Source organism: Leuciscus leuciscus (genome assembly GCF_965113295.1).
Source record: "Leuciscus leuciscus genome assembly, chromosome: 6".
NCBI classification, from domain to species: domain Eukaryota; kingdom Metazoa; phylum Chordata; class Actinopteri; order Cypriniformes; family Leuciscidae; genus Leuciscus; species Leuciscus leuciscus.
In genome coordinates, this window is record NC_138730.1 from 26,136,759 (window position 1) to 26,160,292 (window position 23,534).

Below are 23,534 nucleotides of genomic sequence, written 5' to 3' on the forward strand. Positions count from 1 at the left end.
CCTTATCAGATATATTAGACATGTCTCGCTTTGTGTGCTACTCATGTCAAAACAAATGACCTTCTTGTACCATGAAGATGGAAACAGGCATGTCCAGCACAGACCTGAGTAAATTTCCCTCACCAGACACTTAATCTCTGCTGAGTTTGACATTTAGCATTTATCACATAACACATGACCTCCATTCCTCATTTTCCATTTAGCTTGCCTTTTCCCCCGTATAGCCCCTTAAATTGCTGCTCGAAGTTATATAATATGGGTTTAGCAATATTACCCTTCTCCAAATGGCCATTTTGACTTTATCTCAAATATAGGTTGAAAATGAAGGATGTTGGTGTGCTGTTATAAATGATGTTGAGAAGAGAACAGTTTGAGAAGATTTAGATCTAAACCAGGGCATGTAGGTAGATCAGAGTTAAGTGTAAAAAATGATATACATTTTACAATTAAATACAATTATACTGATCAAAACTGACAGTAAAGAGTTTTATAATGTTAAAAAAAATATATATATTTTTTAAACTTTCTATTCATCAAAGAATCCTGGAAAAAGTAACCGTTTACACAAAAGTATTAAGCAGCACAACTGTTTTCAACATTTTTGAGCAGCAATTCAGCATAATGATTTCTGAAGGATCATGTGACACTGAAGACTGGAGTAATGATGCTATAAATTCAACTTTAACATTACAAGAATAATATTAAAAATAGAAAACAGTTATTTTAAATCGTAATAATATTTCATATTTTCATATAATAATATTAGTGTTTATAAACAACATTAGTCCACATAAATACTTGTGAACATAAGAGACTTTCAAAAACATTAAAAAGTCTTACAGACCCCAAACTGAATGGTAGTGTATACAGAGGCCACAAAACACATTTAGGTACCTTTGTACAATTAAAATGCTTAAATTTCGTTCTATTAAAAACAAAATATGAAGCCAACTATATTAAACTACATTTTTAGCTAAATTAATTAGTAATCTGAAACCTGAAAACCTGAAACAAAATTCTGTTTGAGAATTGTTATACATACTTGTCAGATATTCTGTTAAATACTGTTTGTCTCTTAAAGGTATGGTAGTACAGCTTATGTAATTCTAAATGTCAGAGAGAGAGTGGATAATGGTCGTTAAAAACTAAATTCTGTTTGTGACTGGTGCTAGAAACCTTAAACATCATGAAGTACACCTCAGGGAAAAGCTACAAAATCATGGAATATTGGCACTTTAAAAGCAGACAGATGCTTTAAGGGCACAGAATGTCAAGGTACCTGATAGGGATCCCATCAGGGAGGGTTTTGCATGTCTGAAATGTGACATCAGGACATTTTCACACCTGCAGATGAGACCGAGTATGAGTACAGTGGGAGTGAAGAGGAGGAGGAGGAGCATGACATGGGAGAACCCAGGTACAAACTGCATGGGGTTGGGTTTTCTAGTGGGCATACAATTATAAGGGAACTGGATGTGGGTATATGGGGCAAAACTAATTGAAACATCCAATGATCATTCCCCATACAGCTCCATCATCAACATACCAGGAGAGTCCACTCTAAGGCGGGATTTCCTACGCCTGCAGCTGGCCAATAAGGAACGATCTGAGGCCCTGCGCAGACAGCAGCTGGAACAACAGCAGAACGAGGGACACAAGCACCAATTACTGGCAGAGAGACAGAAACGCATCGAGGAACAAAAAGAACAGAGGCGCAGGCTAGAAGAGGTTTGCTTATAGTGTGTGTGTGTGTGTGTGTGCGCAAGGCAAACTTGAGTTTACCATAACCGTCTGGGTTTACACCAGCTGTTGTCTCATGGTACAGGACTCATTATAGGTTAAAAAACTTTAGCTTATCTGAGCTCATATGAATGGCACTTTTCGTATTATAAATACACGAATGAGCCTCTCTGCATTTACTCACTTAGACCTGCTCAGTGATTTAAGATATCTATTTAAAGGTGCACTATGTAAATTTTAGCGGCATCTAGTGGTGAGGTTGTGAATTGCAACCAACAGAAGTTACGGTGGCCAACAGGAAAAGATGTCGTCGTCTGAGACAGCAGAGAGTAGCCAGTTAAGCAATGAGGTTTCTTTACAAAGATAAATTAGATTTACTTCACTTTTCAGTAAACCGATATGTTATTGCAAATTATTGTTACTTGTTCATCATTGTGTCAGTGTTTTATTCGCTGACTTTAGCTAGCTTCTTTGCATGAAGAACCACATAGTGACGAAACGCGTTTGTCCGTTTAGGGCTACTGTAGAAACATGTCGGTGCATTTCAGTGTAAGGGACCCCGCGGTGTATGTAGGTAGAAATGGCTCATTTTAAGGTAATAAAAACATAACAAAATATATAACAGAGCAGCTTGACGCTAGAGGAGTTAAGGAAGTGATGCATTATGGGAAGCAGGCAACGGAACATTCTAATAATAAGCACATTTTCTGTGAAGACTGTTCTTGGAATACAGCATCTATCTATCTCTATCTATCTGTCTGTCTATCTTAAATAGTGCTATAAATGATTCTAAATTCTATAAATAGTGCTATAAATTATTCTAAATACTATAAATTGTGAATATAATTTTTTTTTTTTGAATTTGTAAGTTTGATTCATTCCAATGAATCAGTTCAAACTTTCCATTTCAATGAATTGATCAAACCATGCACTGCATTATTTCTCTAATTTGTTCACAGTATTCATAGTCTGTGGGAATTTTACATAAAATATTTTAGTAACACATATTAAAGTAAATGCAATGTCTCTGTGCTTATAAAATAAAATTGACCATCATTTTACTTGTGTTAGATATATTAAAAATAGTTTTGTGAAAACTTATGTTTTATAGTAATTTCATTTCTTGCATTTTATTTTGCTTTGCCTTTAAATTAATAAATTTTTTTGGTTGAAATGATGGCTCCTCTGATTGGAGGAGCCATTTCATTTAAGACATTTTGGAGCAAATACATAAATACTGAAATGTACGTGGACTGTTATCAAAATGCAAAATCAAAAATATTTGTTGTTTTTTTCCTTTAGTTTTTTTTGGCTATGTCACCTAGCTCTCATTTACTGGTGTGGATTATGAAGGGCATCAGCTGGTCTGGCTGAATTGGAAATTGAATGTCCCAATAGCATCACACATTAACAAACGACACACTCCAATTGAGTTTTACTAGAGCCTCACTACACATTAAACCAGAGGGCATAGAAGGGAAAATGATGTTTTTCAGCTTCTTCAATGCTGCTATGTAAAGACTCAAAAGGTTTAAGACTGAATTTTATGATTGATTGATTGTGTGTGTATGTGTGTGTCTTACAGCAACAGCGGCGTGAGCGTGAGCTCAGGAAGCAGCAAGAGATGGAGAGGCATCGCTTTGAGCAGCAGGCCCGGCGAGAGGAGGAGAGGAGACAGGCCGAAAGGGAGCAGGTACTCAAGCTGTTTCCCACTGCAATGCTCCGATTATACAGCTGGAAACCAACTACACACTCAATTAATGAAAGTTAATTGTTGTTAAAGTAACCCTGTGAATGGCTCCGTAACGAAAAGGTTCTGCGGAGAGCCAGATAAGACACGGGAAATGAGAGCACAGCTTTTCTCTTTATCTGCTCCAAGTTGATTGACCATCTAACACCCTTAACTGGGATTGTGTGTGCGTGACCTTGAACCATTCCCCCGCACATCTCATGATGTATGAAGGGATGCCTGAGTCACTGACTTGATAAATGGATGAGAATATCTTAGTCTTTTTCATTTGTGTGGGTGAGGTTAATTACCTTGCTGAGCTATCTGTATGTTTCTAAGAATGGCTCTGTTAATGCCCACTGTTTTCCAGAGCTCTGACGCGCACGCTCACTCACACACTGCTCACGCTAAAAAGGTTTTTCCATCATCATCATCATCATCATCATCTCAGTTGCTCTTGAGGACATGGCGATTACACTCCCCTCTGTCTGCTCTCACTATCAATATTCTCTCCCACCTATTTTTGTCCTCTCAGGCACACTGCTTCAGGTGTGCTGATGTACAAACCCCCAGTGGGCTCTTTCTTTCCCTCTCCACACATTCAATCAAAAAAACATGTCATCAAATTTCTGGCTAAGAAATTATCTATCGTTCTATCATTCTAGCTACCATTTTAGCAATTTTACTATCGTTCTAGCTAGTTATCGTTTTTCTATCTATGGTCTAGCTACAGTAGCTATCATTCTATCTACCTATCTGTCTATTAAACAATCATTTTAGCTAAGTTTTTATCTTGCTATCATTCAACCTAGCTAGCTATAATTTCTTTCTAACTAGGGTTTCTCCAGCTACCTAGCTGTAATTTTATCCATCTGTTGTTCTATGGTTCTAGCAAGCTAGTTAACTAGCTTTTGTTCTATCTTTCACTGAAAATCGCATACTGTAGGTACTACATTTAGTGTGAAACTTTCTTCTCGGCCGTTAGAAAGGCGTCTTCTATTTAGTATGAATGTGTGTAGTGAGAAGGAAATTCAGATGCACTACATTCACCATCTGATCTACCCGTGGTCTCATGGGACAGTAAAGTGTCCATCGGATGCGCACTCCTGAATATCGTTGGAAGTTGTTGGTCATTTAGATACTTTTTGCTAACGGTTTATGAGTACTATGAATTCGGACATACTACTGCTTTTTGGAAGTAGGCATATTCGGACGCAGGACAAAAGTCTATTGTTTAGAAGATGAATGTCTTTATGGCTAGCTATCTGTCATTCTGTTCTTTTCATCTCACACTTCTTTATCATCTTCTGTGATATTCTACTGTCACACTTTCATTCTGAATCCTGTAGAAACTGTGATAAACTCAGTCTTCTGTGTTTTCCTGTCTTTCTGTCTCTTGCGTCGTGGCGGGTCTGTAGGAGTATATCCGTCGTCAATTGGAGGAGGAACAGAGACAGCTCGAGATCCTGCAGCAACAGCTCTTGCAAGAGCAGGCGCTCCTACTGGTAACCGAGAGAAGACACTCGCCTTGCTGTAGCCCTAAACCCTGTCCCTCCTCTCCCCTGACCCGCCGCTGCGCTGACCTAAATTATATCTCTCTGTTTGTTTATTCCTTTTGTGCTTGCAGAATCACGATTATGTTTTATTTTGCATTGATGTGCTGAAATTATTGAATTGTCATTTTTGTTTTGTATTTGTTTGTGCCTGTAATATGTGAGAAATAACAGGTTTTAGAACAACAAGAACAACAATCTTATCCATTCCATTGGCCAAAATCAATTTCCGCCCTACATTTTTTTTCTTGTTCAAGAAGCCACCTGTGTCACTACTGTGCCACTGTTCATACAGTATATGCTCATACGTGCATCAGTTAAATAGATATTAATTGTAATGTTGTTAACGTATTTATGTACGATACATCATGTGTATTCATGATGACATTTTAATCTACACATTAATGCTGGAAGTCCTTTTTTTGCTATAACTGTTGTACTGTCCCAACAGATGCACAAGAAAACAAGCTGTTATTTGTGTATTGTGTGCAAATAATTTATCAAGTTGATGGGCAAATGACAGCAGAGCTTTTTTATCCTTAGCAAATTAAAACATTTGTTCCTGTGAAATCCCATGCTTTGATGCATTTGAAGTGAAACCAGGAAAGGTGTAGACCAGAGCAAGTCTTCCCTTCTTTCTCTGCTCTCATGGGAGTTTTGAACTGTAGAGGAGGCCAGAAAGATGCAATAAAACTTGCTTTTCATTGAAGCCACTAGGTAGACTGAGGAGAAAAGAGAATGATAAAAGACTGCAAAACTGCACAGAGGACTTTGTTCCAGGTAGTTCAGTTCTATAGCTTCAGATGTAACTTTTTAGAGGAGTCTAGAGGATACTTGAAACCTTTTTTTTTCATCTGAAGCTGATCTCACACCATCCCAGATCTCTGCCATCAAGGCAGAACATATGCCTGGCATTGAATGGCTGTTCACCTGGATTTTGTATGCTCCCATTTGTCTTGAGCAACGTATACCCCTTAAATGATCCAGCATGTGCATGTTTTTGTGTGTTTGTGTGCCAGTGTATGATCATTGTGCTTGTTTGAATCATTTATTGCAAAGCTCTTTATGTGACATCACACAATAGTTATTTAAACTATCATCCTCTCTCTCTGTGTCTTCAGGAGTATAAACGTAAACAGCTGGAGGAACAGAAACAGGCGGAGAGATTGCAAAGACAGCTCCATCAGGAGAGGGCTTTCCTTGTCTCTCTCCAACAACAGCAACAAGACTCCAGACCTGCAGAGAAGAAGCCACTCTACCACTACAAAGATGCCATTAACCCCAGTGATAAACCTAACTGGGCCAAAGAGGTGGGAAACCTTGAAATTAGACTGAATTTGTCCTTTTTCCAGCATTGCAGCAGTGTTACACTCCAGGGATGATGCGATTTAAGGAACAAGTTCTTTAATGCAAATCTTAGTTTTTGTCCTAACCAGCTGTGACCATGACAAGCAACATGAGTTGCACACTCTCTAGCCCCGCCCTCAATGAAATCTGATTGGTCCAAAATCCTGCTCTTAATAACTGTACATTAAACAGCACATTAAACTGTACATTAAATCTTCTTATTGACTTCATGTCTCACACTGTTTCACGTACTGTGCACACAAACAAATTGCTTGTCACTGGAAACGCATTGTGCCTGGTTAGGAAACTGTGTTGCACTGCAGAAATATTTTCCAGCACACTTTTCAGGGTCAGCAGCCTGGAAACTTTACCTGAAAGTCTAAGACCACTGATGCTGATTCAGCAAAATGAAACTGGACAGATTAACTCTCTTGATTTATCCTAGAATATCAGCAAAATGGCCAGCACAGTCTTCAGTCTTTTTAGAACATTATATATAACTGAAGGAAACAGTATTTAATGTCTTTGTGATGTAATCTGGACTCTTTTCTTTTGATCTACAGTCATCACAGCGTTCTGATTTTGTCTTTGCTTTCCTAGGCCAAGCACACACTACAAGACACAAGGTTGCTACACAAACTAGTAATCACAGATCTCAAAATGTGTTTTCACACAAGCGTGCACGCATATTAAAGTCACTGTGCACGCACGTACACACACTCGTGCACACACATATAAATAAAAAAAATCTCCTCTGCATTTCTTCTCTAGTTTCCTAAACTAGTTGTCTAATAAATCTGGCATTGTGTACTACAATGATTATTGGCTCTTTGATGAATGCTTTGTTCCTATTTTGTAAGTCGTTTTGGAAAGCATCTGCTAAATGCATAAATGTCAAATTAAAGGCACATTCAGTAGTTTGGTGCTAATTTAAAAGGTTTTAAACAATAAATAAATTGTTTTTGTGAAGTGTGATGAGATGAAGTCATAATAGTTGTCGATAAAAAGTGTTTAATTTTGTATGGTGCGAGTCACCCCCTCATTGTATTTTGTCATGTTGAAATAACGTGATCCGTGGTGTTTGACTGAACGTGGAAGAAAATCACGCTCTTCAGCTGCCGAAGTGAAAATGGTTTAAAGACAGACCAACATAGACAAAAAATGGTATGCCGACGTCAGTAAGGGTCCACAATGTGGAAAATCCTGAGTAGTGTTTTTTGTTTGTTGGACAGGTAAGTGAATTTGTGAGTGAGTTTAGACTGCTTTATAAAACTCACTAGTATCAGTGTAAGCTGCATAAAACTCAGAGAGAGTCATGCTGATCCACATTGATAGATGGCAGTGCAGTATCTAACACCACTGGTATTTAAAGTATACGAAGAATAGTGACGTTATATCTAGCCAAACAATTACTGAATGCACTTTTAACACGAGAATTGATTCTTAAAAACATGGAAGGAGAGACGTGTCCAGCCAGTTTGAAATTCAACATTACATCTGTTACGACTCTTAGTGCAACTCACAAGGACTCGCACATGAACATCTTTGGCAACACATTGCAAGTTGATGATCTGAGACTTTAAAACTTCAGCGTGAAAGTGATATGAGCTTCAGTCTTGTAGTGTGTGCTTGGCCCAGCTGGTTTAGTGTTTTTTTTTGTTTTTTACCAACTTATCTGTGTTTAACAAAAAAACTCTTGACTCACTGTTTCAGGTCCATGGCCGGCCCTTAAAAAAGACCCGACCCATCAACCACAAGCCTTCCTCATCCCCTTCCTGTCAGCAGCACCCCCCCCACCGGACCCCCTCAGTCCCTGCTAAACTGCTTCTCCCTATTAGTGAACAGATCACACAGCATTTACAGCAACGGAAGCAGCAGAAGCCAACCATCCATGTCTCAGGCCTGCAAGAAAGTCGAGAGAACATTAGCCAGAAGGTGCACCAGCTTAGGGCCAGGCAGAAGGTCTGCGAACGCAAGCCCAACCCAGCTGTCACTAAAGTGGTTAGTTCAGAGGACCTGGCCTCAGCCTCAGAATTGAAGTACTTTCGTAAGTTCTGCCATAGACTAGATGTAGGTGCTGAGCTGGTCCCTCAAATCGCTGTTAACCAGAAGTGTCTGATCACCGATGAGGAGGACTTTCTGTCCCAGTCAGCCCCAGAGCACTCCCTTAGAGGTATAATGGCTAAAGATAAGCGTTCAAACTCTGTGCCAACCAAGGACCTCCTGATGGTACCACAATGGGAGTGGGCCGTGCCCCTCGCAACATTCACTTCAGATAAATCGGTTCACATTAATCGCAGCTCCTCTGCTGTGGACCTGTCTTCAAAGGAGCGGTTCGGGCTGAGATTTAAACAGCCCATCTGGCGCTCCAATTCTTTTGAACGTGAGGGCTATTTTAATGTGCATCGCAAGCCCCATCAAAAGTCCCGTAAAAAGGCTGAGCCACTTAGTTCTGTTTTTCGCTGGATGGGGCTCTCCCCTAGAAACACACCCAGAGCAAGCCCAGTCTCCTCTAGGTCACCATCCCCAGTTAGCGGTAAGCGCCGCTCATCCTCGTTGAGCCCTAATTTATCCCCTGTAGGCTCCCCGTTCTCCTCCTCCAACATGATGACGATCAGGCCCCTCGTTAATTGAGGGAGTTAGCGATCTTTGTAAATAGATGTAAATAGCTTTTCTTGAACTGTATTATTGATTTGCTTTCTTAATCCTCAAAATAAAATGCAACATACTCGCCCAATATTTTAGTTACTGAATGCTATTCCAAAATCGATATATGTAAATTATACAACTGCCCAATTAAACAGACATGTTAACCAGTCGTTCAGTCAGTACTCCACATGTCATAAGCCCCTTCCATTCCCATCTTACTGTCTGTAACTCAATCAGTGACATCATGAAAGCCCCTCTGTCTTTTGTTTGACCCTGGTCCTGATTCTGAGCCCCATCAGATGGCCCACCACTCCTCCTGGATGGCCTCTGTGTTTGTGTAAGCTTTAGCAGTCAGTGCAGTCCATCGCTGGGTGCTTCTGGGTGCATTGTCCGTTGGTGATGGAACTCCTCTTTTTCTCTTGCAAGGTGGCATGTGGTGAACTCTGCTAATCATATAAATCAAACAACCTTTGAGAGAGGTTAACAATGAATGGTTTAATATTTAGTCTGAAAAACATCCATTGTATTTTTAATATTGGGAAGTGTTCAGATTTTTTAGCAGTACTACTAGAAAGCTGAATGAGTTCCACAAGTTTCTCTATACCATAACCTAGCCAGCTTCGTCAAGCGCAGAGCAACAGGACATTCTGTCGATCATTTGGTTTTTATTTCAATGGCATTGCGCTGGGTAGCCCTTCCCATTGCAAAATCTCATTGGTCTATATTCCCAGTTCACATAACCGATTGCTGCAGGGATGATGTCATTTTATATGCCAACCTAGAAGTTAGTGTCACTGTTGTTCCCTTGACAATAGGATTTTCTTTATATTATTGCAGAAAATAAGCTGTTATTTAATCTGAATACTGCTTAATCACCCATTCTTAGACCTTATGAGCATCTTTTTCTGGCTGTTTTAAGTGCTCTGACAAATTGAGCTAAAAATGAAATGGTTCTGAGGAGCACAGCTCATTCCTGCAGCACTTGAAAGTCAAATATCCTCTTATTGGCTGTGATTGTGTCAGTCCCGCAGTAGTTTCATGTTCATTGAAAACATACAAATGTCTTGTTGCATTGCGCCCGATTAGGACACACTGTTAGATTAACAATACAAGCAAAACTATCTTAACCAATGTAGCCAGTGCTTTTAAACAACACATGATGGATCATTTAGTTGTAAATAGCCTGAATTATGACTCTTGACATAGTGTAATCATATCTCTGAGCAAGCTGCCATTCATCTCCACACTAACCACTCCTTTCTTTTTGAATTTGACAAGCTTCTTCCTCAATAGGAATCCGCATTTCTGAGACTCTAAGATGGTTAACCAATGTCTGTCTAGTTATTTAAAAGGATCTGTTGGTGCAAACAAAAAGCCCTCAACTTGTGAGACACTGAAAGACTTCACATATTCAGACTTGGATACATGCCACATCTCATGAATACAGATACGGATCGAATTAAATGTTAATGATTACCTTGTTGACTTTCTTAGAAATTAGATAAGAACTAAAATCAAGCAGTGTCTCATACAGTGTGGCGGGTTTTTCTATTGCCAAAGCAGATTCTTTGCCCATTAAACTTAGTTGAAGTAGTTTCCTTCACCTCTCAAAGATCAGTCTCTCTGCTTATAGAAGGTGCTGGTCTGCTCTAACTGATTGTTGTATGAAGGACCTCATCAACATGCAACGGCTAATTCAGCTTCTAGCTGAGTAGATTGCTTTTCTCTTTCAGATGGTGTGATCGTTTCTACTGATTAATTTAAGTAATATTGGCTTGTGCATTTCCCAAGTATGTCATTTCTAAGGCATTTTTCAGGGTCTTGCTATTTTTTTTTTTTTGGTGGTGGTGGCTGGGACAAACGGTGTGGCCTGTTCTTATATGGCTTTTTATTATTCATGAAGGTTGAGGAGCGCTCCAAACTGAACCGCCAGAGCTCTCCTGCGCTGCAGCATAAAGTGGCTAACCGTATCTCTGACCCTTCCCTTCCGCCACGCTCTGAGTCCTTCAGCAGTGGGGGTATGCAGCCGGCACGGACCCCTCCTGTACACCGCCCTGTGGAGCCTCAGGTACAACAACATTTTAGCCTTTTTTATTAAAAGCAATCATTTTCAATAGGGATGCACAGTATATCAGGACTATATAATTTGTATTAATTGTTCATTTTCATTTCCTCTATTTTTACATGTAGATTACATTTGTTAATCTTTAAAAACACTAATAATTTAATAACACTGTTGCATGTAATCTTTAGTAAATCTCCAAAATGATTTTTTTTTTTATACTGTACATTATAATGTTGTGATGCCTGAATACACTTGCAGCATTCCATTTTTTTTCCTTCACTTTTTAGTTTTTTTTTTTTTTTTTTTTTTACTATTACAGAATTGTAATATTGGATATTATCATATGTAAATAATTATTGGTAAATTGGCCAGAATTTTAATATTGTGCATCCCTAAAATTTGCTCATAAGTCAGTGACACATCAGTCTGTCCATTAAGGGTCTTATTGACGACATTTGTACAGATATAACATTTATTAATACTTATTATTCAAAAGATTAGTTCCTGACATACCCATGGAAATCTACACCGCAATCTCTTAATGATTTAAAAAATAATAATATTAATAATTTCTAAACCATTCTTATCCAGTAATCAAAAATGACTGTAAAGGTCATGAAAAATAATTGGTGAAAAAGTATCCGAATCCTCAACTAAGCACTTGATGGTTTCTTGCTCCTCTTAGATGGCTCATTTGGTTCCAGTGAGGTCCCATAGCTCTTCTCTGTCAGTCTCTCAGTCCTTGCATGATCAATCTGCCAAGGGCGTTTCAGCATTCCAGGAGAGCCTGGTGTCCCATCGGCCAGAGATGCCACGGCAGAACTCAGACCCAACTTCCGAGATGCCCCCTCCGGCCCCTCGCATGGCCAGTCGCGAGGAAAAACCTGACCGCAGTTCCCCCTGGCTGAGGGAAGAAGACATTCCTCCCAAGGTCAGGATTATGATTAGGGGTGGGAATCACAAGGTACTTTACGATACGATACATGGCTCACGATATTACGCTTGGAGCAGGGAAATATATTTAGAGCGCCTTATTTTATTATTGAAAAAATATCGATATTATTATTAATTAAAATATCGATATTTGGCTCCAGCTCGTATTGCACGGAGTATTGTCCCACCCCTAATTATTCCTATAATCAACTTCACTGATGCACTTTTTCCTTTTTCAAGGTTTTACACCTGACGAGATAATGTTTTGATAATATTTTTGGTGAATACACTACACTAAGAAGTTTGGGGTCAGTTTTTTTTTTTTTTTTGGTTAATAAAGAAGTCTCTTATGCTTGTAAGGCTGCATTTATTTAATTAAAAATAAATGTAAAATTTAAAGTGTTAAAATTAAAAATGTATTTTTTTTAAATGTATTTTATTCCTGTGATGGCAAAGCTGAATTTGCAGCATCATTACTCCAGTCATCCAGAAATCATTCTAATATGCTGATTTGCTGCTCAAGAAACATTACTCATTATCAATTTTGAAAACAGTTGTGCTGCTTAATATTTTTGTGGGAAACCGTAATACATTTTGTTTTTCATGGTTCTTTGAATATAAAGTTTGAAAGAATAGTCTTTATTTGAAATAGAAATCAGTTCAATGCATCTTTTCTGAATAAAAGTATTAATTTAAGAAAACAAATCTTGCTGACCCCCCCCCCCCCCCCCAAAAGTACATTGACATTTTTTGTTTCATATAAATTATTCAAAGACTATTATTAAAATATTCATATTCTATTTATGTTTTTAAAGCAACTGATTGTAATAATCATGCTGCGATCCCTCGTCTCTGACGTTTGGTCATTTGTTTGTTTGATTGAAGTTGTGCGGTACTACCCAGGTGCCCCAGCGGACCACTTCTATCTCCCCTGCTCTGATGAGGAAGAACTCTCCGGGGAACGGGGAGTCCGTTGGAGGGGGGCGGGCAGCCTCTCAGCTCATCCGCAACAGGTCAGCTCTGTCCGATCACATGCTGGAGCTGTTGCTCTGTGTTGGTGTATTCAAGCACTGACTGTATCCTGATCTCTCTAGTAATCCAGACCTGAGGAGGACGGAGTTGTCTCTGGACGTGGCTCTGCAAAGAACCAGCAGTAATGGCTCATCCAGCTCCAGCACACCCAGCTCTCAGGGTGGCTCCCATCCTGGATCCAGTGAGAGGAACCAGCCAAGACGTGAGTGTCTTCCTCTTTTTGCTTTGTTTTCTTGAGTTTCTGTAGAGGAAATAACATCACTCATAACTTTCATGCATAAAGTTTTTAATGAGAGTAAGTACAAGTGATTAATCAATGATTTTCAATGATCAAACGATCCTTCTGGATAGCAGCCTTGAGCCTCAACCACTGCACACCATCCAAAAGAAATGCTTTTTAAGCTTTTATTTACAGGACAGTAGAGGCAGGCAATTGGGGGAGAGATGTTTAGGACGTCATCTAGGCCAGATTCAAACCTGGGCATACATGATCAAACCTTTTGTTATGAAACTATTTGTTATGGCAGAGGAGAATGTGCCCCCTGACAGAGTCTGGTATCTCCCCCCCAAACATTTTTTTTTTCCAATTCAGTCACCTTATGGAGTTTAGGTTCCTTGACAGTGTTGCCTTTGGCTTGCTTAGTTGGGGTTTAAAAGACACTTAATATTCAGTGATTCTGCAGTATTGACATTATTGGATGAAAACAAAACTTCAACTGAATTGAGCTGGATGATGACACCACTGTCTTCTGCAGAGCTGCTTTATTGCTGGCTTATCTTTGTTTCATAGTTGATGCCTTTTGCAAAATCACTTTAGGCAGAACGCTATCGTCTGCACTTACTACTCGGACATGCTCATTTAAAATCATAGTGATTGTGGGTGGGTGGACAACCACCATTGGACTGAAGGAGCGGGCACTCTTTCAGACTTCATCCTGGTTGTTTTTGCTAGGATCCTCTTGTTCCTGTTCCACCCCGTTTACCATGTCAGATGTGCAGTGCTGCGCTTGTCCTGAGAGTGAAGTGGATGTATAGTATGACGTTCTGGATACGTTGTTTGCCTGTTTTGTGCACTTGAGTTGTTTAGATATTCCGGTCCAGTCCAGTAGGTGTATTCATAGGTAAAGAATATCACAGGCCAGCTGTTGAGCCTTTTGTATATTGTTGTTTACAATAATGGCAATATCTCAGTTTTAGAACACTGTTTGAGAACAAGTTGTCTTAAAGTATATTTCCTGCCCAATAATCGGAATAAGGGTCAATCAGTGTGGGTTTTTCTTAAACTTTTACATTTGATGTCCACCAGTCTTGAACATGTGGTTATGTCCTGTTATATGTGTTTTCCAGGCTCTGGTAAATCAGAAGGTTCTCCAGTGGCATTACAGGAGACCTCCAAGCCCAGTCAGGAGGAGGGCAGAGAGGTGAACAAACCCAGTCGACCTACGGTAAGTTGGATCCCAACGGCCCTCAAATATTATCTAGCCATAATGAATTTCCTGTCTAAACGTACACTTGTTTGAACTTCCTACTTTGCTTTGTCTTGTCTCTTTATTTAATCTAGCATTTCCTTGAAGGTGCTTTTAGTTCTCTTTAAATGTAGATATGACCTCCAAACACAGTTGTAGACTAAACAAGCTTCAGACGCAGGTTCTGTTTTACAGTTGGAGGCCAAATGTCCCAGTGGTTACATTGTTCAGACTGTCCTCTTTGCCAGTTTTCCATTTGTGAAATTAGAGATATCTGAAATGAAAATTCTTGGCTGAAGCTCTGTAAATATCAGATTTTGGCCCAGTGTGTCCAATTACCTTTCGCTTGCAATAACTATCAATAGTATTGATATTAAATATGTTGTTTTTAAGTTATTACATTGTTTTTCCTACTTAACAATTACAACTACTTCAATGGGGCCTATCAACTGTTTGGTTACTGACATTCTTCAAAATGTCATCTCTCGCGTTCAGCAGAAGAAAAAAAATTCATACGGGTTTGAAACAACTTGAGGGTGGTGAATAAATGACAGAATTTTCATTTTTGGGTGAACTATCCCTTTAATATTTATTTATACTGATGCTTTTGGTTGGCCATTTTATCCAAAGTTACTTATATTGCATTCTAGGTATACATTTTATTAGTTGGGAATAAAACATATGGCCTTTACTTTGCTTACTCTTCTACAACTGCATGAAAAACCAAACCTTATAGGTTTTTATGTGTTTTACTTTATAGGTTTATTTTTATGAAACTGGTTTGTCTCTCTGTGAACCATTTTGGCTTTGACTTGAGGAAACTAATGATTACTATATTGAAAAAAAGTATATTTAAGGGTTGGTAACATTCCCATCCATCTTTCTCTCGGCCCCTCTCAATCTAAAGGTTGCTTGGCAGAGGACTGTGGGAATTCTTGCCTGCTGATCTCAATAGCAACGCTGACTTGAGAAAAGCTTGTCCTCTTTCACCCTCTCAGCTTTCTCACTGAGCCGCATTGCCAGTGGCTTTGTCAATGGACTCTGTGTAGTTGTGTGTCATTCTCCCCACTTGGCTCAGATTCTTCACCGCAACGCAAATAACCCCAGCTGTTTGTTAGGAGCCTTGCTGTTTCCATAGCAACTAAAGTTCACGAGGGGGCATTTTTATGTTGGGCCTAGAGCTGGGATTACAGGTCGAAAACAAACTAAACATGGATGACCTTTGCTTGAAAGCTCCGAAATACTCAGGAAATCATTGCAGAGTTATTTTATATTTATTTTATAAATATTACTATATTTTTTTATTGTAGGGGAGATTGTGAATGTATCTTAATTTGTGAGTTTTGTATCATTCTCAAATTAAAAAGAAAGTTTGTTTTATCATTCATAGTCATACTACTGTCCTTTCTTTGCAGTTGAATCTTCTATTTGAACAAGCTTCTAATAAAAATTGTGCGGCTGCTGAGTGGGAATCAAACTTTTCATTTTAATAACCTTTATCACCAGTGTTGGTGGAGCTACTTTGAAACTGTGCTATAAGATACTCAAATATTAAAGTTGTTCAACTTTAAAAACTTTAGGATTAATGTGTGGTGACTTCAGAATCAGAATCAGAAAGAGCTTTATTGCCAAGTGTGCTTGCACCCACAAGGAATTTTTCTTGGTACTGAAGCTTCCAGTGCACATATACAAATACAAATACAAATACAACAAGAAACATAGTAATACAAATTCTAAGAATAAAATATATAAAAAAATAAAATAAAATAAAATAGTATAAAAAGTAAAAAAAAAGGGGTCACAGTTGGGTTTAGTCTGAATAAACATTTACAGATTATGAACATATTTACAGTATTTTGAGAAGTATGAATAATATAAATATAAATATCACCTGAGTTAGAGAATATTACACTAGACAGTGGGAGTCTAGTGCATGTTACAGATTATGAACATATTTACAGTATTTTGAGTAGTATGAATAATATAAATATAAATATCACCTGAGTTAAGAGAATATTGCACTAGACAGTGGGAGTATTGCACTTGCAGGCATATGCCTTGGGGGGCATGTTAAGTGTTCAGAAGGGAAATGGCCTGTGGAAAGAAACTGTTCCTGTGCCTGGATGTTCTTGTGGCCAGTGATCTGTGTCGCCGTCCTGACGGTAACAGTTCAAACAGGGGGTGTCCAGGGTGAGTGGAGTCTGTGATGATTTTACCTGCTCTCTTCCTCACTCTGGAAGAGTACAGGTCCTGGAGGGTTGGCAGGGGGGCACCAATAATCCTCTCTGCTGTCCGGACTGTCCGTTGTAGTCTCCTGATGTCCGATTTGGTAGCTGAACCAAACCAGACAGTGATGGAAGTGCTTAAAACAGACTCAATGACGGCTGAGTAGAACTGGATCAGCAGCTCCTGTGGCAGATTGAACTTCTTCAGCTGGCGAAGGAAGTACAGTCTCTGCTGGGCCTTTTTCACAATGGAGTCAATGTGATTTGCCCACTTCAGGTCCTGAGAGATGGTAGAGCCCAGGAACCTGAATGACTCCACTGCTTCCACAGTGCTGTTCATGATGGTGAGAGGGGGGAGTGCTGGGGATTTTCTCCTGAAATCCACAATCATCTCCACTGTTTTGAGCGTGTTCAGCTCAAGGTTGTTATAGCTGCACCAGACAGCCAGCTGTTCAACCCCCAGTCTGTAAGCAGACTCGTCACCATTTTGGATGAGACCGATGACGGTGGTGTCGTCTGCAAATTTCAGGAGCTTGACAGAGGGGTCTTTAGAAGTCCAGTCATTAGTGTACAGGGAGAAGAGCAGTGGGGAGAGAACGCACCCTTGGGGGGCGCCAGTGCTGATGGTGAGGGTCCTGGATGTGAGCTTCCCCAGTCTCACTCGCTGCTGCCGGTCTGTCAGGAAGCTGGAGATCCACTGACAGATTGAGGATGGCATGGAGAGCTGAGTCAGTTTGGCTGTGAGAAGATCAGGGATGATGGTATTGAAGGCCGAACTGAAGTCCACAAATAAGATCCGTGCATAAGTCCCAGGTCTGTCAAGATGTTGCAGGATATAGTGCAGTCCCATGTTGACTGCATCATCCACAGACCTGTTTGCTCTGTAAGCAAAGCCCACTTAAATGAATCAGTGAAAGCAGTTAAACTAGTGAAACCAGTTGAACCAAACTTTTTCAACCCTAGTGAAAAATAAATATACTAAAATGTATTTGAAATATTTATTTTATCCTAAGTATGCTACAAATACATTTACATATTTATGTACTTAATAGAAATACTCTGCAATTGTACTTTTAGTATTTTAAATTGGTATACTTAAAGTCTGCTAAATTGGAACAACTAATTTTGTACTTCTTGCACTTTATTTATCCAGAAGTAGTGCTAAGGTCCAACTAAAGATATACTTAAGTATATTTTATTGTGGAAAAGTGGAACTTTTGCAAGTATACTTTAGGCGCACTTTAAATATCTTGCATTTAAAACCTCATATTATACAGAGATCATACTATCCCTACTAATAGTGATATTAAAACATATTTTAGGCTTACTATTAAGAAATGTGCATTGTGCAATAAAGAAGTACTCCAAATAAAGTTAAATTATAATATCTGTATCAGTAAGTCTCAAGCGATATGTCAGTAAATATGTTAATGGTTTGTAGTATACTTAGTATAAAATAAATGTATATTATTTTAAATATGTATAGTATTTTAAATGTGTAATTTTTTTTATGCATTTTGGTATCGTTTTTTTTTCACTGATTCACTAAAATGTATTGCTTCATCAAAGAATGTGTGATAAAAATGAACCGATTCATTATAATAAATTGGTTGACCAGTCAAAAATGATCTTTCTTGAACCATCAGAATGAATTGATTCACAAAAGAAAAACACAGACTTTCTAACACTTTACTGTTTTTTTTTTTTTGTACTGTGCACACAGCTACATTAATTAATGTAACATTGACAAAAGTACCTTGATATTGTCAAAGCTATATCCACAACTGAGCTACGGTCACACTACTGAAGTTACTAGTGTCACTATTCTAGTTTGTTATATGAATCTTTCTGTCTGTCTTTCAGGATCTGACTGCCTTGGCTAAAGAACTGAGGGAGTTGCGAATAGATGAGATCAACCGGCCGCCCCTTAAACTGACCGACTACTCCTCCTCCAGTGAGGACACTGAGAGCAGTGAGGATGAGGATGGGACTGTAGGGCATGACGGCACGGTACCAGTCAGCGACATTCCCAGGATCATGTAAGTGCAAGCACCATCAGTTCTCTCTTGTTCCTCAAAATATTTTTTTCTGTCTGAGCTTTGGCCCAGCAATCAGGGCTTATGTGGGCAGTTTGTTTCATGATCCCCTTCACCACTTTTTATCCTATCACTTCTCATTATCTTTCTTACATCTATCAATAAAGGAGGACTGAAAAGAATGCTGATTTAATGTGAATCTGCAAAATTCAAGTTTCCCGTATTTATCTCCCTCAGGCCCTCTGTTCAGGGAAATAACGAGTCTTTTACGAGCAGCCATGAGTCCTTCGGTGACTCCTACAATGATGACTCTAAAGATGGTACCCTAAAAATGAGAGAGGTGAGATACCATGTCACATTAGATGTTATTTACCTCCAAAAAGACTTGGATTCTCTCTTGTTCCTCAAATTGATCACTTTTAAATTTTGTTCTTCTGTATAGACCAATGAGAGGCAGCGCTTGGGCCACGGCGAGAGCAACGGTTTCGCAGGCCATGGGAACCTACCAGACCTGGTGCAGCAAAGCCACTCCCCATCAGGAACTCCAACAGGCCTTAATTCCCAGGACCTGGACTCTATGGATGAGGTAGATAACATTTAAGAGGGGTAAGGATCTGATATATTTAGCCAGGCCAAGCTAATGAAACTGGCTTGCGTTATTTCCCAGTCCTGTCCTGCCCTTGTCTCGCAATAATTTGCAGCGCTCTCTCTACTTGACTGCCATTAAAATGAGGACAAAGGGCCTAAAAATATGAGGAAAACACTTTGCTGTTATAATGACTCTTAACATTTTCATAACTCTGACACAAACATTATTTACTGATTCATAGTCACATGTGAAAGTCTAAAATTCCCTGCTGAGTCATAAAACCAAAATTGTCTGACACATCTATTATCTAAACAGAGGAATGGCACTCCTGTTGTATTTTTAGCCCCAAACTCAGACAGTGTTTCTCTAAATGCCTGCTATTAAATCATTTTACTGGAGCTGATATGGTACATTTGTTTTTTTGTATCAGTTTGGTCTTGGCGGTGGTTCGAAAGCTTCTTTCACTCCTTTTGTGGATCCACGTGTATATCAAACCTCCCCCACAGACGACAACGATGAGAGCTCAGCGGCCGGTAAATATACAAATCACAACAAAAAAAAACATTTTGTTATCACCACCCGCAACAATGAAAGGAACAACATTTATGGAAAGTAATTTGGCTAGCTCTATATTTTGGATAAAATGGGCTTAAAATAGGTTTATGCTGGGCATTGAATGAGATAAGAGCATTACAGAATAATCGTGCTTCCTCCCGCCGGGTTTGGTTCTTGCCCAAACGTTCTGTTTATGAATGAAATGCCGCGTCTTTCATATCATTTAATGTGTTTTCTTGTCTTCTTACCTCTGCAGTGTTGTTTGCTAACGAGTTGTTGCGTCAGGAGCAGGCCAAACTGAATGAGGCTCGGAAGATCTCTGTGGTCAATGTCAACCCCACCAACATCAGACCCCACAGCGACACACCAGAGATCCGCAAGTACAAGAAGCGCTTCAACTCGGAGATCCTGTGTGCTGCTCTATGGGGTACATCACGCTCTCTCTGATATATGCCTTTTTTAGTTTCAGTTGCCTTTCAATTCCTCTTCTGATAAAAAATTCTTGAGTCAGAATCAAATTCATGTTTGTGGACACTCAGGTGTGAACCTCTTGGTGGGCACTGAGAACGGTCTAATGCTGCTGGACCGCAGCGGTCAGGGCAAGGTGTATAATCTCATCACCCGCCGACGCTTCCAACAGATGGACGTGCTGGAGGGTCTAAACGTCCTGGTCACCATATCAGGTTTGTCTCAGAACAAAAGAGCTTGATAAGGTCATGAAAGTTTTAACTCTAAAAAAAAAGCCTTTGTGGTTTTGGGGATACACGCCATGTTTTATTAGCTTGTCAACCTTGTCATTGATGTTTTCAGGGAAGAAAAACAAACTACGTGTCTACTACTTGTCATGGCTGAGAAACAGGATACTGCACAATGATCCGGAGGTGGAGAAGAAACAGGGCTGGATCACTGTTGGTGATCTGGAAGGCTGCATTCACTATAAAGTTGGTAAGTGAACCATCTCTGCTATTGATATCCAATACCAAAAGTATTTGATATCCAATGCCAGTTAAATATCAATTTAGAGACCACCATAATGTACAATAGCAACTAATATCCAAATAAAAACTCCTATATATTATTAAAACTCCTATATATTATTATAATTATTAGCAGTATATTGAAAATCTCAATGCTAATCTGTTTTTAAATTATTTCATTTATTTATTAGCAACAATTATTAATATAAGTAATAGCACCATGTGTGCCTGTATTTTCTGAGTGTGCAGAATGAGGCAAACGTTCATAATTTGGGGGTCAAAAGCCATAGCCGGCCCTAAACTGTGGAGCTCTGCCGCTCTATATTAGAACAGTCTTGTCAGAATCACTTTTTAAAGCAAAATTAAAAACCTCTCTTTGAGAAGGCCTATAATCGCTAAGTCAAGTGGGGTTTGTCTAATTGTGTGTTTGTGTCGTATTATTATATTGTTTTATGTCTTTTAGTTTTCTTTTAAAGGGGTGGTTGATTATGATTTCACTTTTCTAAATTTAGTTAGTGTGTAATGTTGGTGTGTGAACAAACAACATCTGCAAAGTTACGGCGCTCAAAGTTCAAAGCAAAGGGAGATATTTGCTTTTAAAGAAATTGCTTTTTAAAGACTACAACAAACGGCTGGTATGGACTACACGACATTCCTCCCGGGTTAGTGACATCACCAACCCTAGAATTTACATAAACCCCGCTCCCTGAACACGATTTATAGATTATCAAGACAGAATATGCTAATCAATGACTAGAAGAGAACTACACATAAGCTACATAAATTCATCAACAAACCATTCAGAAATGTTGTCTACATGTTGTCACTTCTTCTTGAGTCTCCCCAATTTTTCTGACTCCGGTTTGAACATAAAAGGCTAAACATTTTTGAAATTTTCAGTGCATGAGGTAAAAGGACACAAGCTGTTGAAGCTCTGCCCTCTGTAATGGGAGCAGCAGCTCATTTGCATTTAAAGGGACAGGCACAAAAACGGTGCGTTTTTGCTCACCCTCAAAAAGTGACAACTTTAACATGCTATATAAAAATATCAGGGGGGTATTTTAAGCTAAAACTTCACATCGACACTGGGGACATTAGAGATTTATTTTACATCTTGTGAAAATGGCATTATACCACCACTTTAAAGGATATTGTTCAGCACATTGGTCAACCACTGTTGTTTTATTGTGCTTTATAGATTGATTTATTGATTGAGTGATTGATTGTAAAGATAAAAGCTTCCCTTTTTAAGCAGAGGCTAAGTCAAGTCTGAGACGGTAGAGTAGGCTAATCTGATCTCTGATGCTAATCGACACACCTCTAACAGCATGGAGAGTGGCAGCGGGGGACAGTCTGCTTTCTTGTATGAATGTGACAGACTGCCACTGTGAGCTGCAGGGAACTGAAAGCATGATTTACTTTGTTTTCAGTGAAATACGAGAGAATCAAATTCCTGGTAATCGCACTGAAGAACTCGGTAGAGATTTACGCATGGGCCCCCAAGCCGTACCATAAATTCATGGCTTTCAAGGTATGATGCTGCAACAATATTTCTCTCTCTTTCCCTCTCTGTGTATGTCTTTTATGCTTACTTTTTTATTTAACCAACATGTGATAGAATAATTTGTAAATGAAAGAAAATGGCTTAAAGGTTTACATGCATTAACTGCCTGTTTAACTAGTTCCCCAGACTCAGCATCCATCTCTTTATCTGTATCTCTTTCTCTCTGGCAGTCGTTCACAGAACTGCAGCACAGGCCTCAGCTTGTGGACCTGACTGTAGAAGAGGGTCAGAGGTTAAAGGTCATCTATGGGTCTAGTGTGGGCTTTCACGTCATAGATGTGGATTCTGGAAACCCCTATGACATCTACATACCATCACATGTAAGTGATGTTTTTGTAATGCAAATATTTTTTTAAATAATTAATTTTTGCACTTTTTTTTTGCACAAATAATTTATAACCACAAATTAAACATGAATGCAGCTGTTTAGTCCTGTGGTTTAAGTCTCTGTGATACTAGGCTGTGGTTTGGCGTCTGTAAAAACTCAATTAAGTTGTGCTTCTGGGTAGGGGAGCCGGTCATGGGCAACACCCTCTTGATTGGTTCAGAGGTTCCCTTGGCACTGTTGCTCTTGGGTGTTGTAGTCTAATCTTGGTGAAATAACATGCCTCCACATGTTATGGTCCCTTCACGGCACTTGAAAGTGTGAAAAATGTAAGAAAGGTTTCAGGAGCTTTGAGGAAGACAGAGGCTATTTATTTACTCACGTTCTTTAGAAATGTATCAAAAGATGGATGGATGGATGGATGGATGGATAGATAGAATTTGCCATCTAAACCTATAGTAGTAGAATAATGCGTGTAAATGTGAATAGATGTTTTCAGCTGAAATATTCTCTGCTTAAATATACACTCATGTTAAATAGCAGCTGCCAAAATGCAATTTAATGTGTTCTTTTATTAAATACTATCAGTAGCGGCTCCTGATTGTACATTTAGGTAGGGCAATTTCTGGATCTTAGTGCTAGTTTAAGATAAACTGTTTGTAAGCTTTTATATTATAAGCCAATCATTGAACACATGCGCAGACACTTTTGGTAGACGTCTAGACCTTGTGTAATTCAGCCTGAGGGTG

General features: G+C 39.1%; 1 protein-coding gene across 7 annotated transcripts in view; it reads left to right on the forward strand.

Annotated features, from left to right (window-relative positions):
* Positions 1-23,534, forward strand: part of tnika (TRAF2 and NCK interacting kinase a) — a 94,577-nt gene that overhangs the window by 64,183 nt on the left and 6,860 nt on the right. Inside the window, exons 11-30 of one of the 7 annotated variants that reach the window (XM_082171972.1) lie at positions 1,351-1,417; positions 1,530-1,728; positions 3,326-3,433; positions 4,888-4,974; positions 6,144-6,332; positions 8,083-8,370; positions 10,922-11,086; positions 11,769-12,014; positions 12,902-13,029; positions 13,111-13,250; positions 14,396-14,493; positions 18,603-18,778; positions 19,013-19,115; positions 19,218-19,361; positions 19,795-19,897; positions 20,176-20,346; positions 20,459-20,602; positions 20,730-20,864; positions 22,327-22,427; positions 22,631-22,780. In XM_082171972.1, coding sequence (XP_082028098.1) covers positions 1,351-1,417; positions 1,530-1,728; positions 3,326-3,433; positions 4,888-4,974; positions 6,144-6,332; positions 8,083-8,370; positions 10,922-11,086; positions 11,769-12,014; positions 12,902-13,029; positions 13,111-13,250; positions 14,396-14,493; positions 18,603-18,778; positions 19,013-19,115; positions 19,218-19,361; positions 19,795-19,897; positions 20,176-20,346; positions 20,459-20,602; positions 20,730-20,864; positions 22,327-22,427; positions 22,631-22,780 — 2,942 coding nt within the window. The remainder of the gene's footprint in view (positions 1-1,350; positions 1,418-1,529; positions 1,729-3,325; positions 3,434-4,887; positions 4,975-6,143; positions 6,333-8,082; positions 8,371-10,921; positions 11,087-11,768; positions 12,015-12,901; positions 13,030-13,110; positions 13,251-14,395; positions 14,494-18,602; positions 18,779-19,012; positions 19,116-19,217; positions 19,362-19,794; positions 19,898-20,175; positions 20,347-20,458; positions 20,603-20,729; positions 20,865-22,326; positions 22,428-22,630; positions 22,781-23,534) is intronic. The other 6 variants (XM_082171973.1, XM_082171975.1, XM_082171976.1 and 3 more) reach the window with 6 other exon arrangements.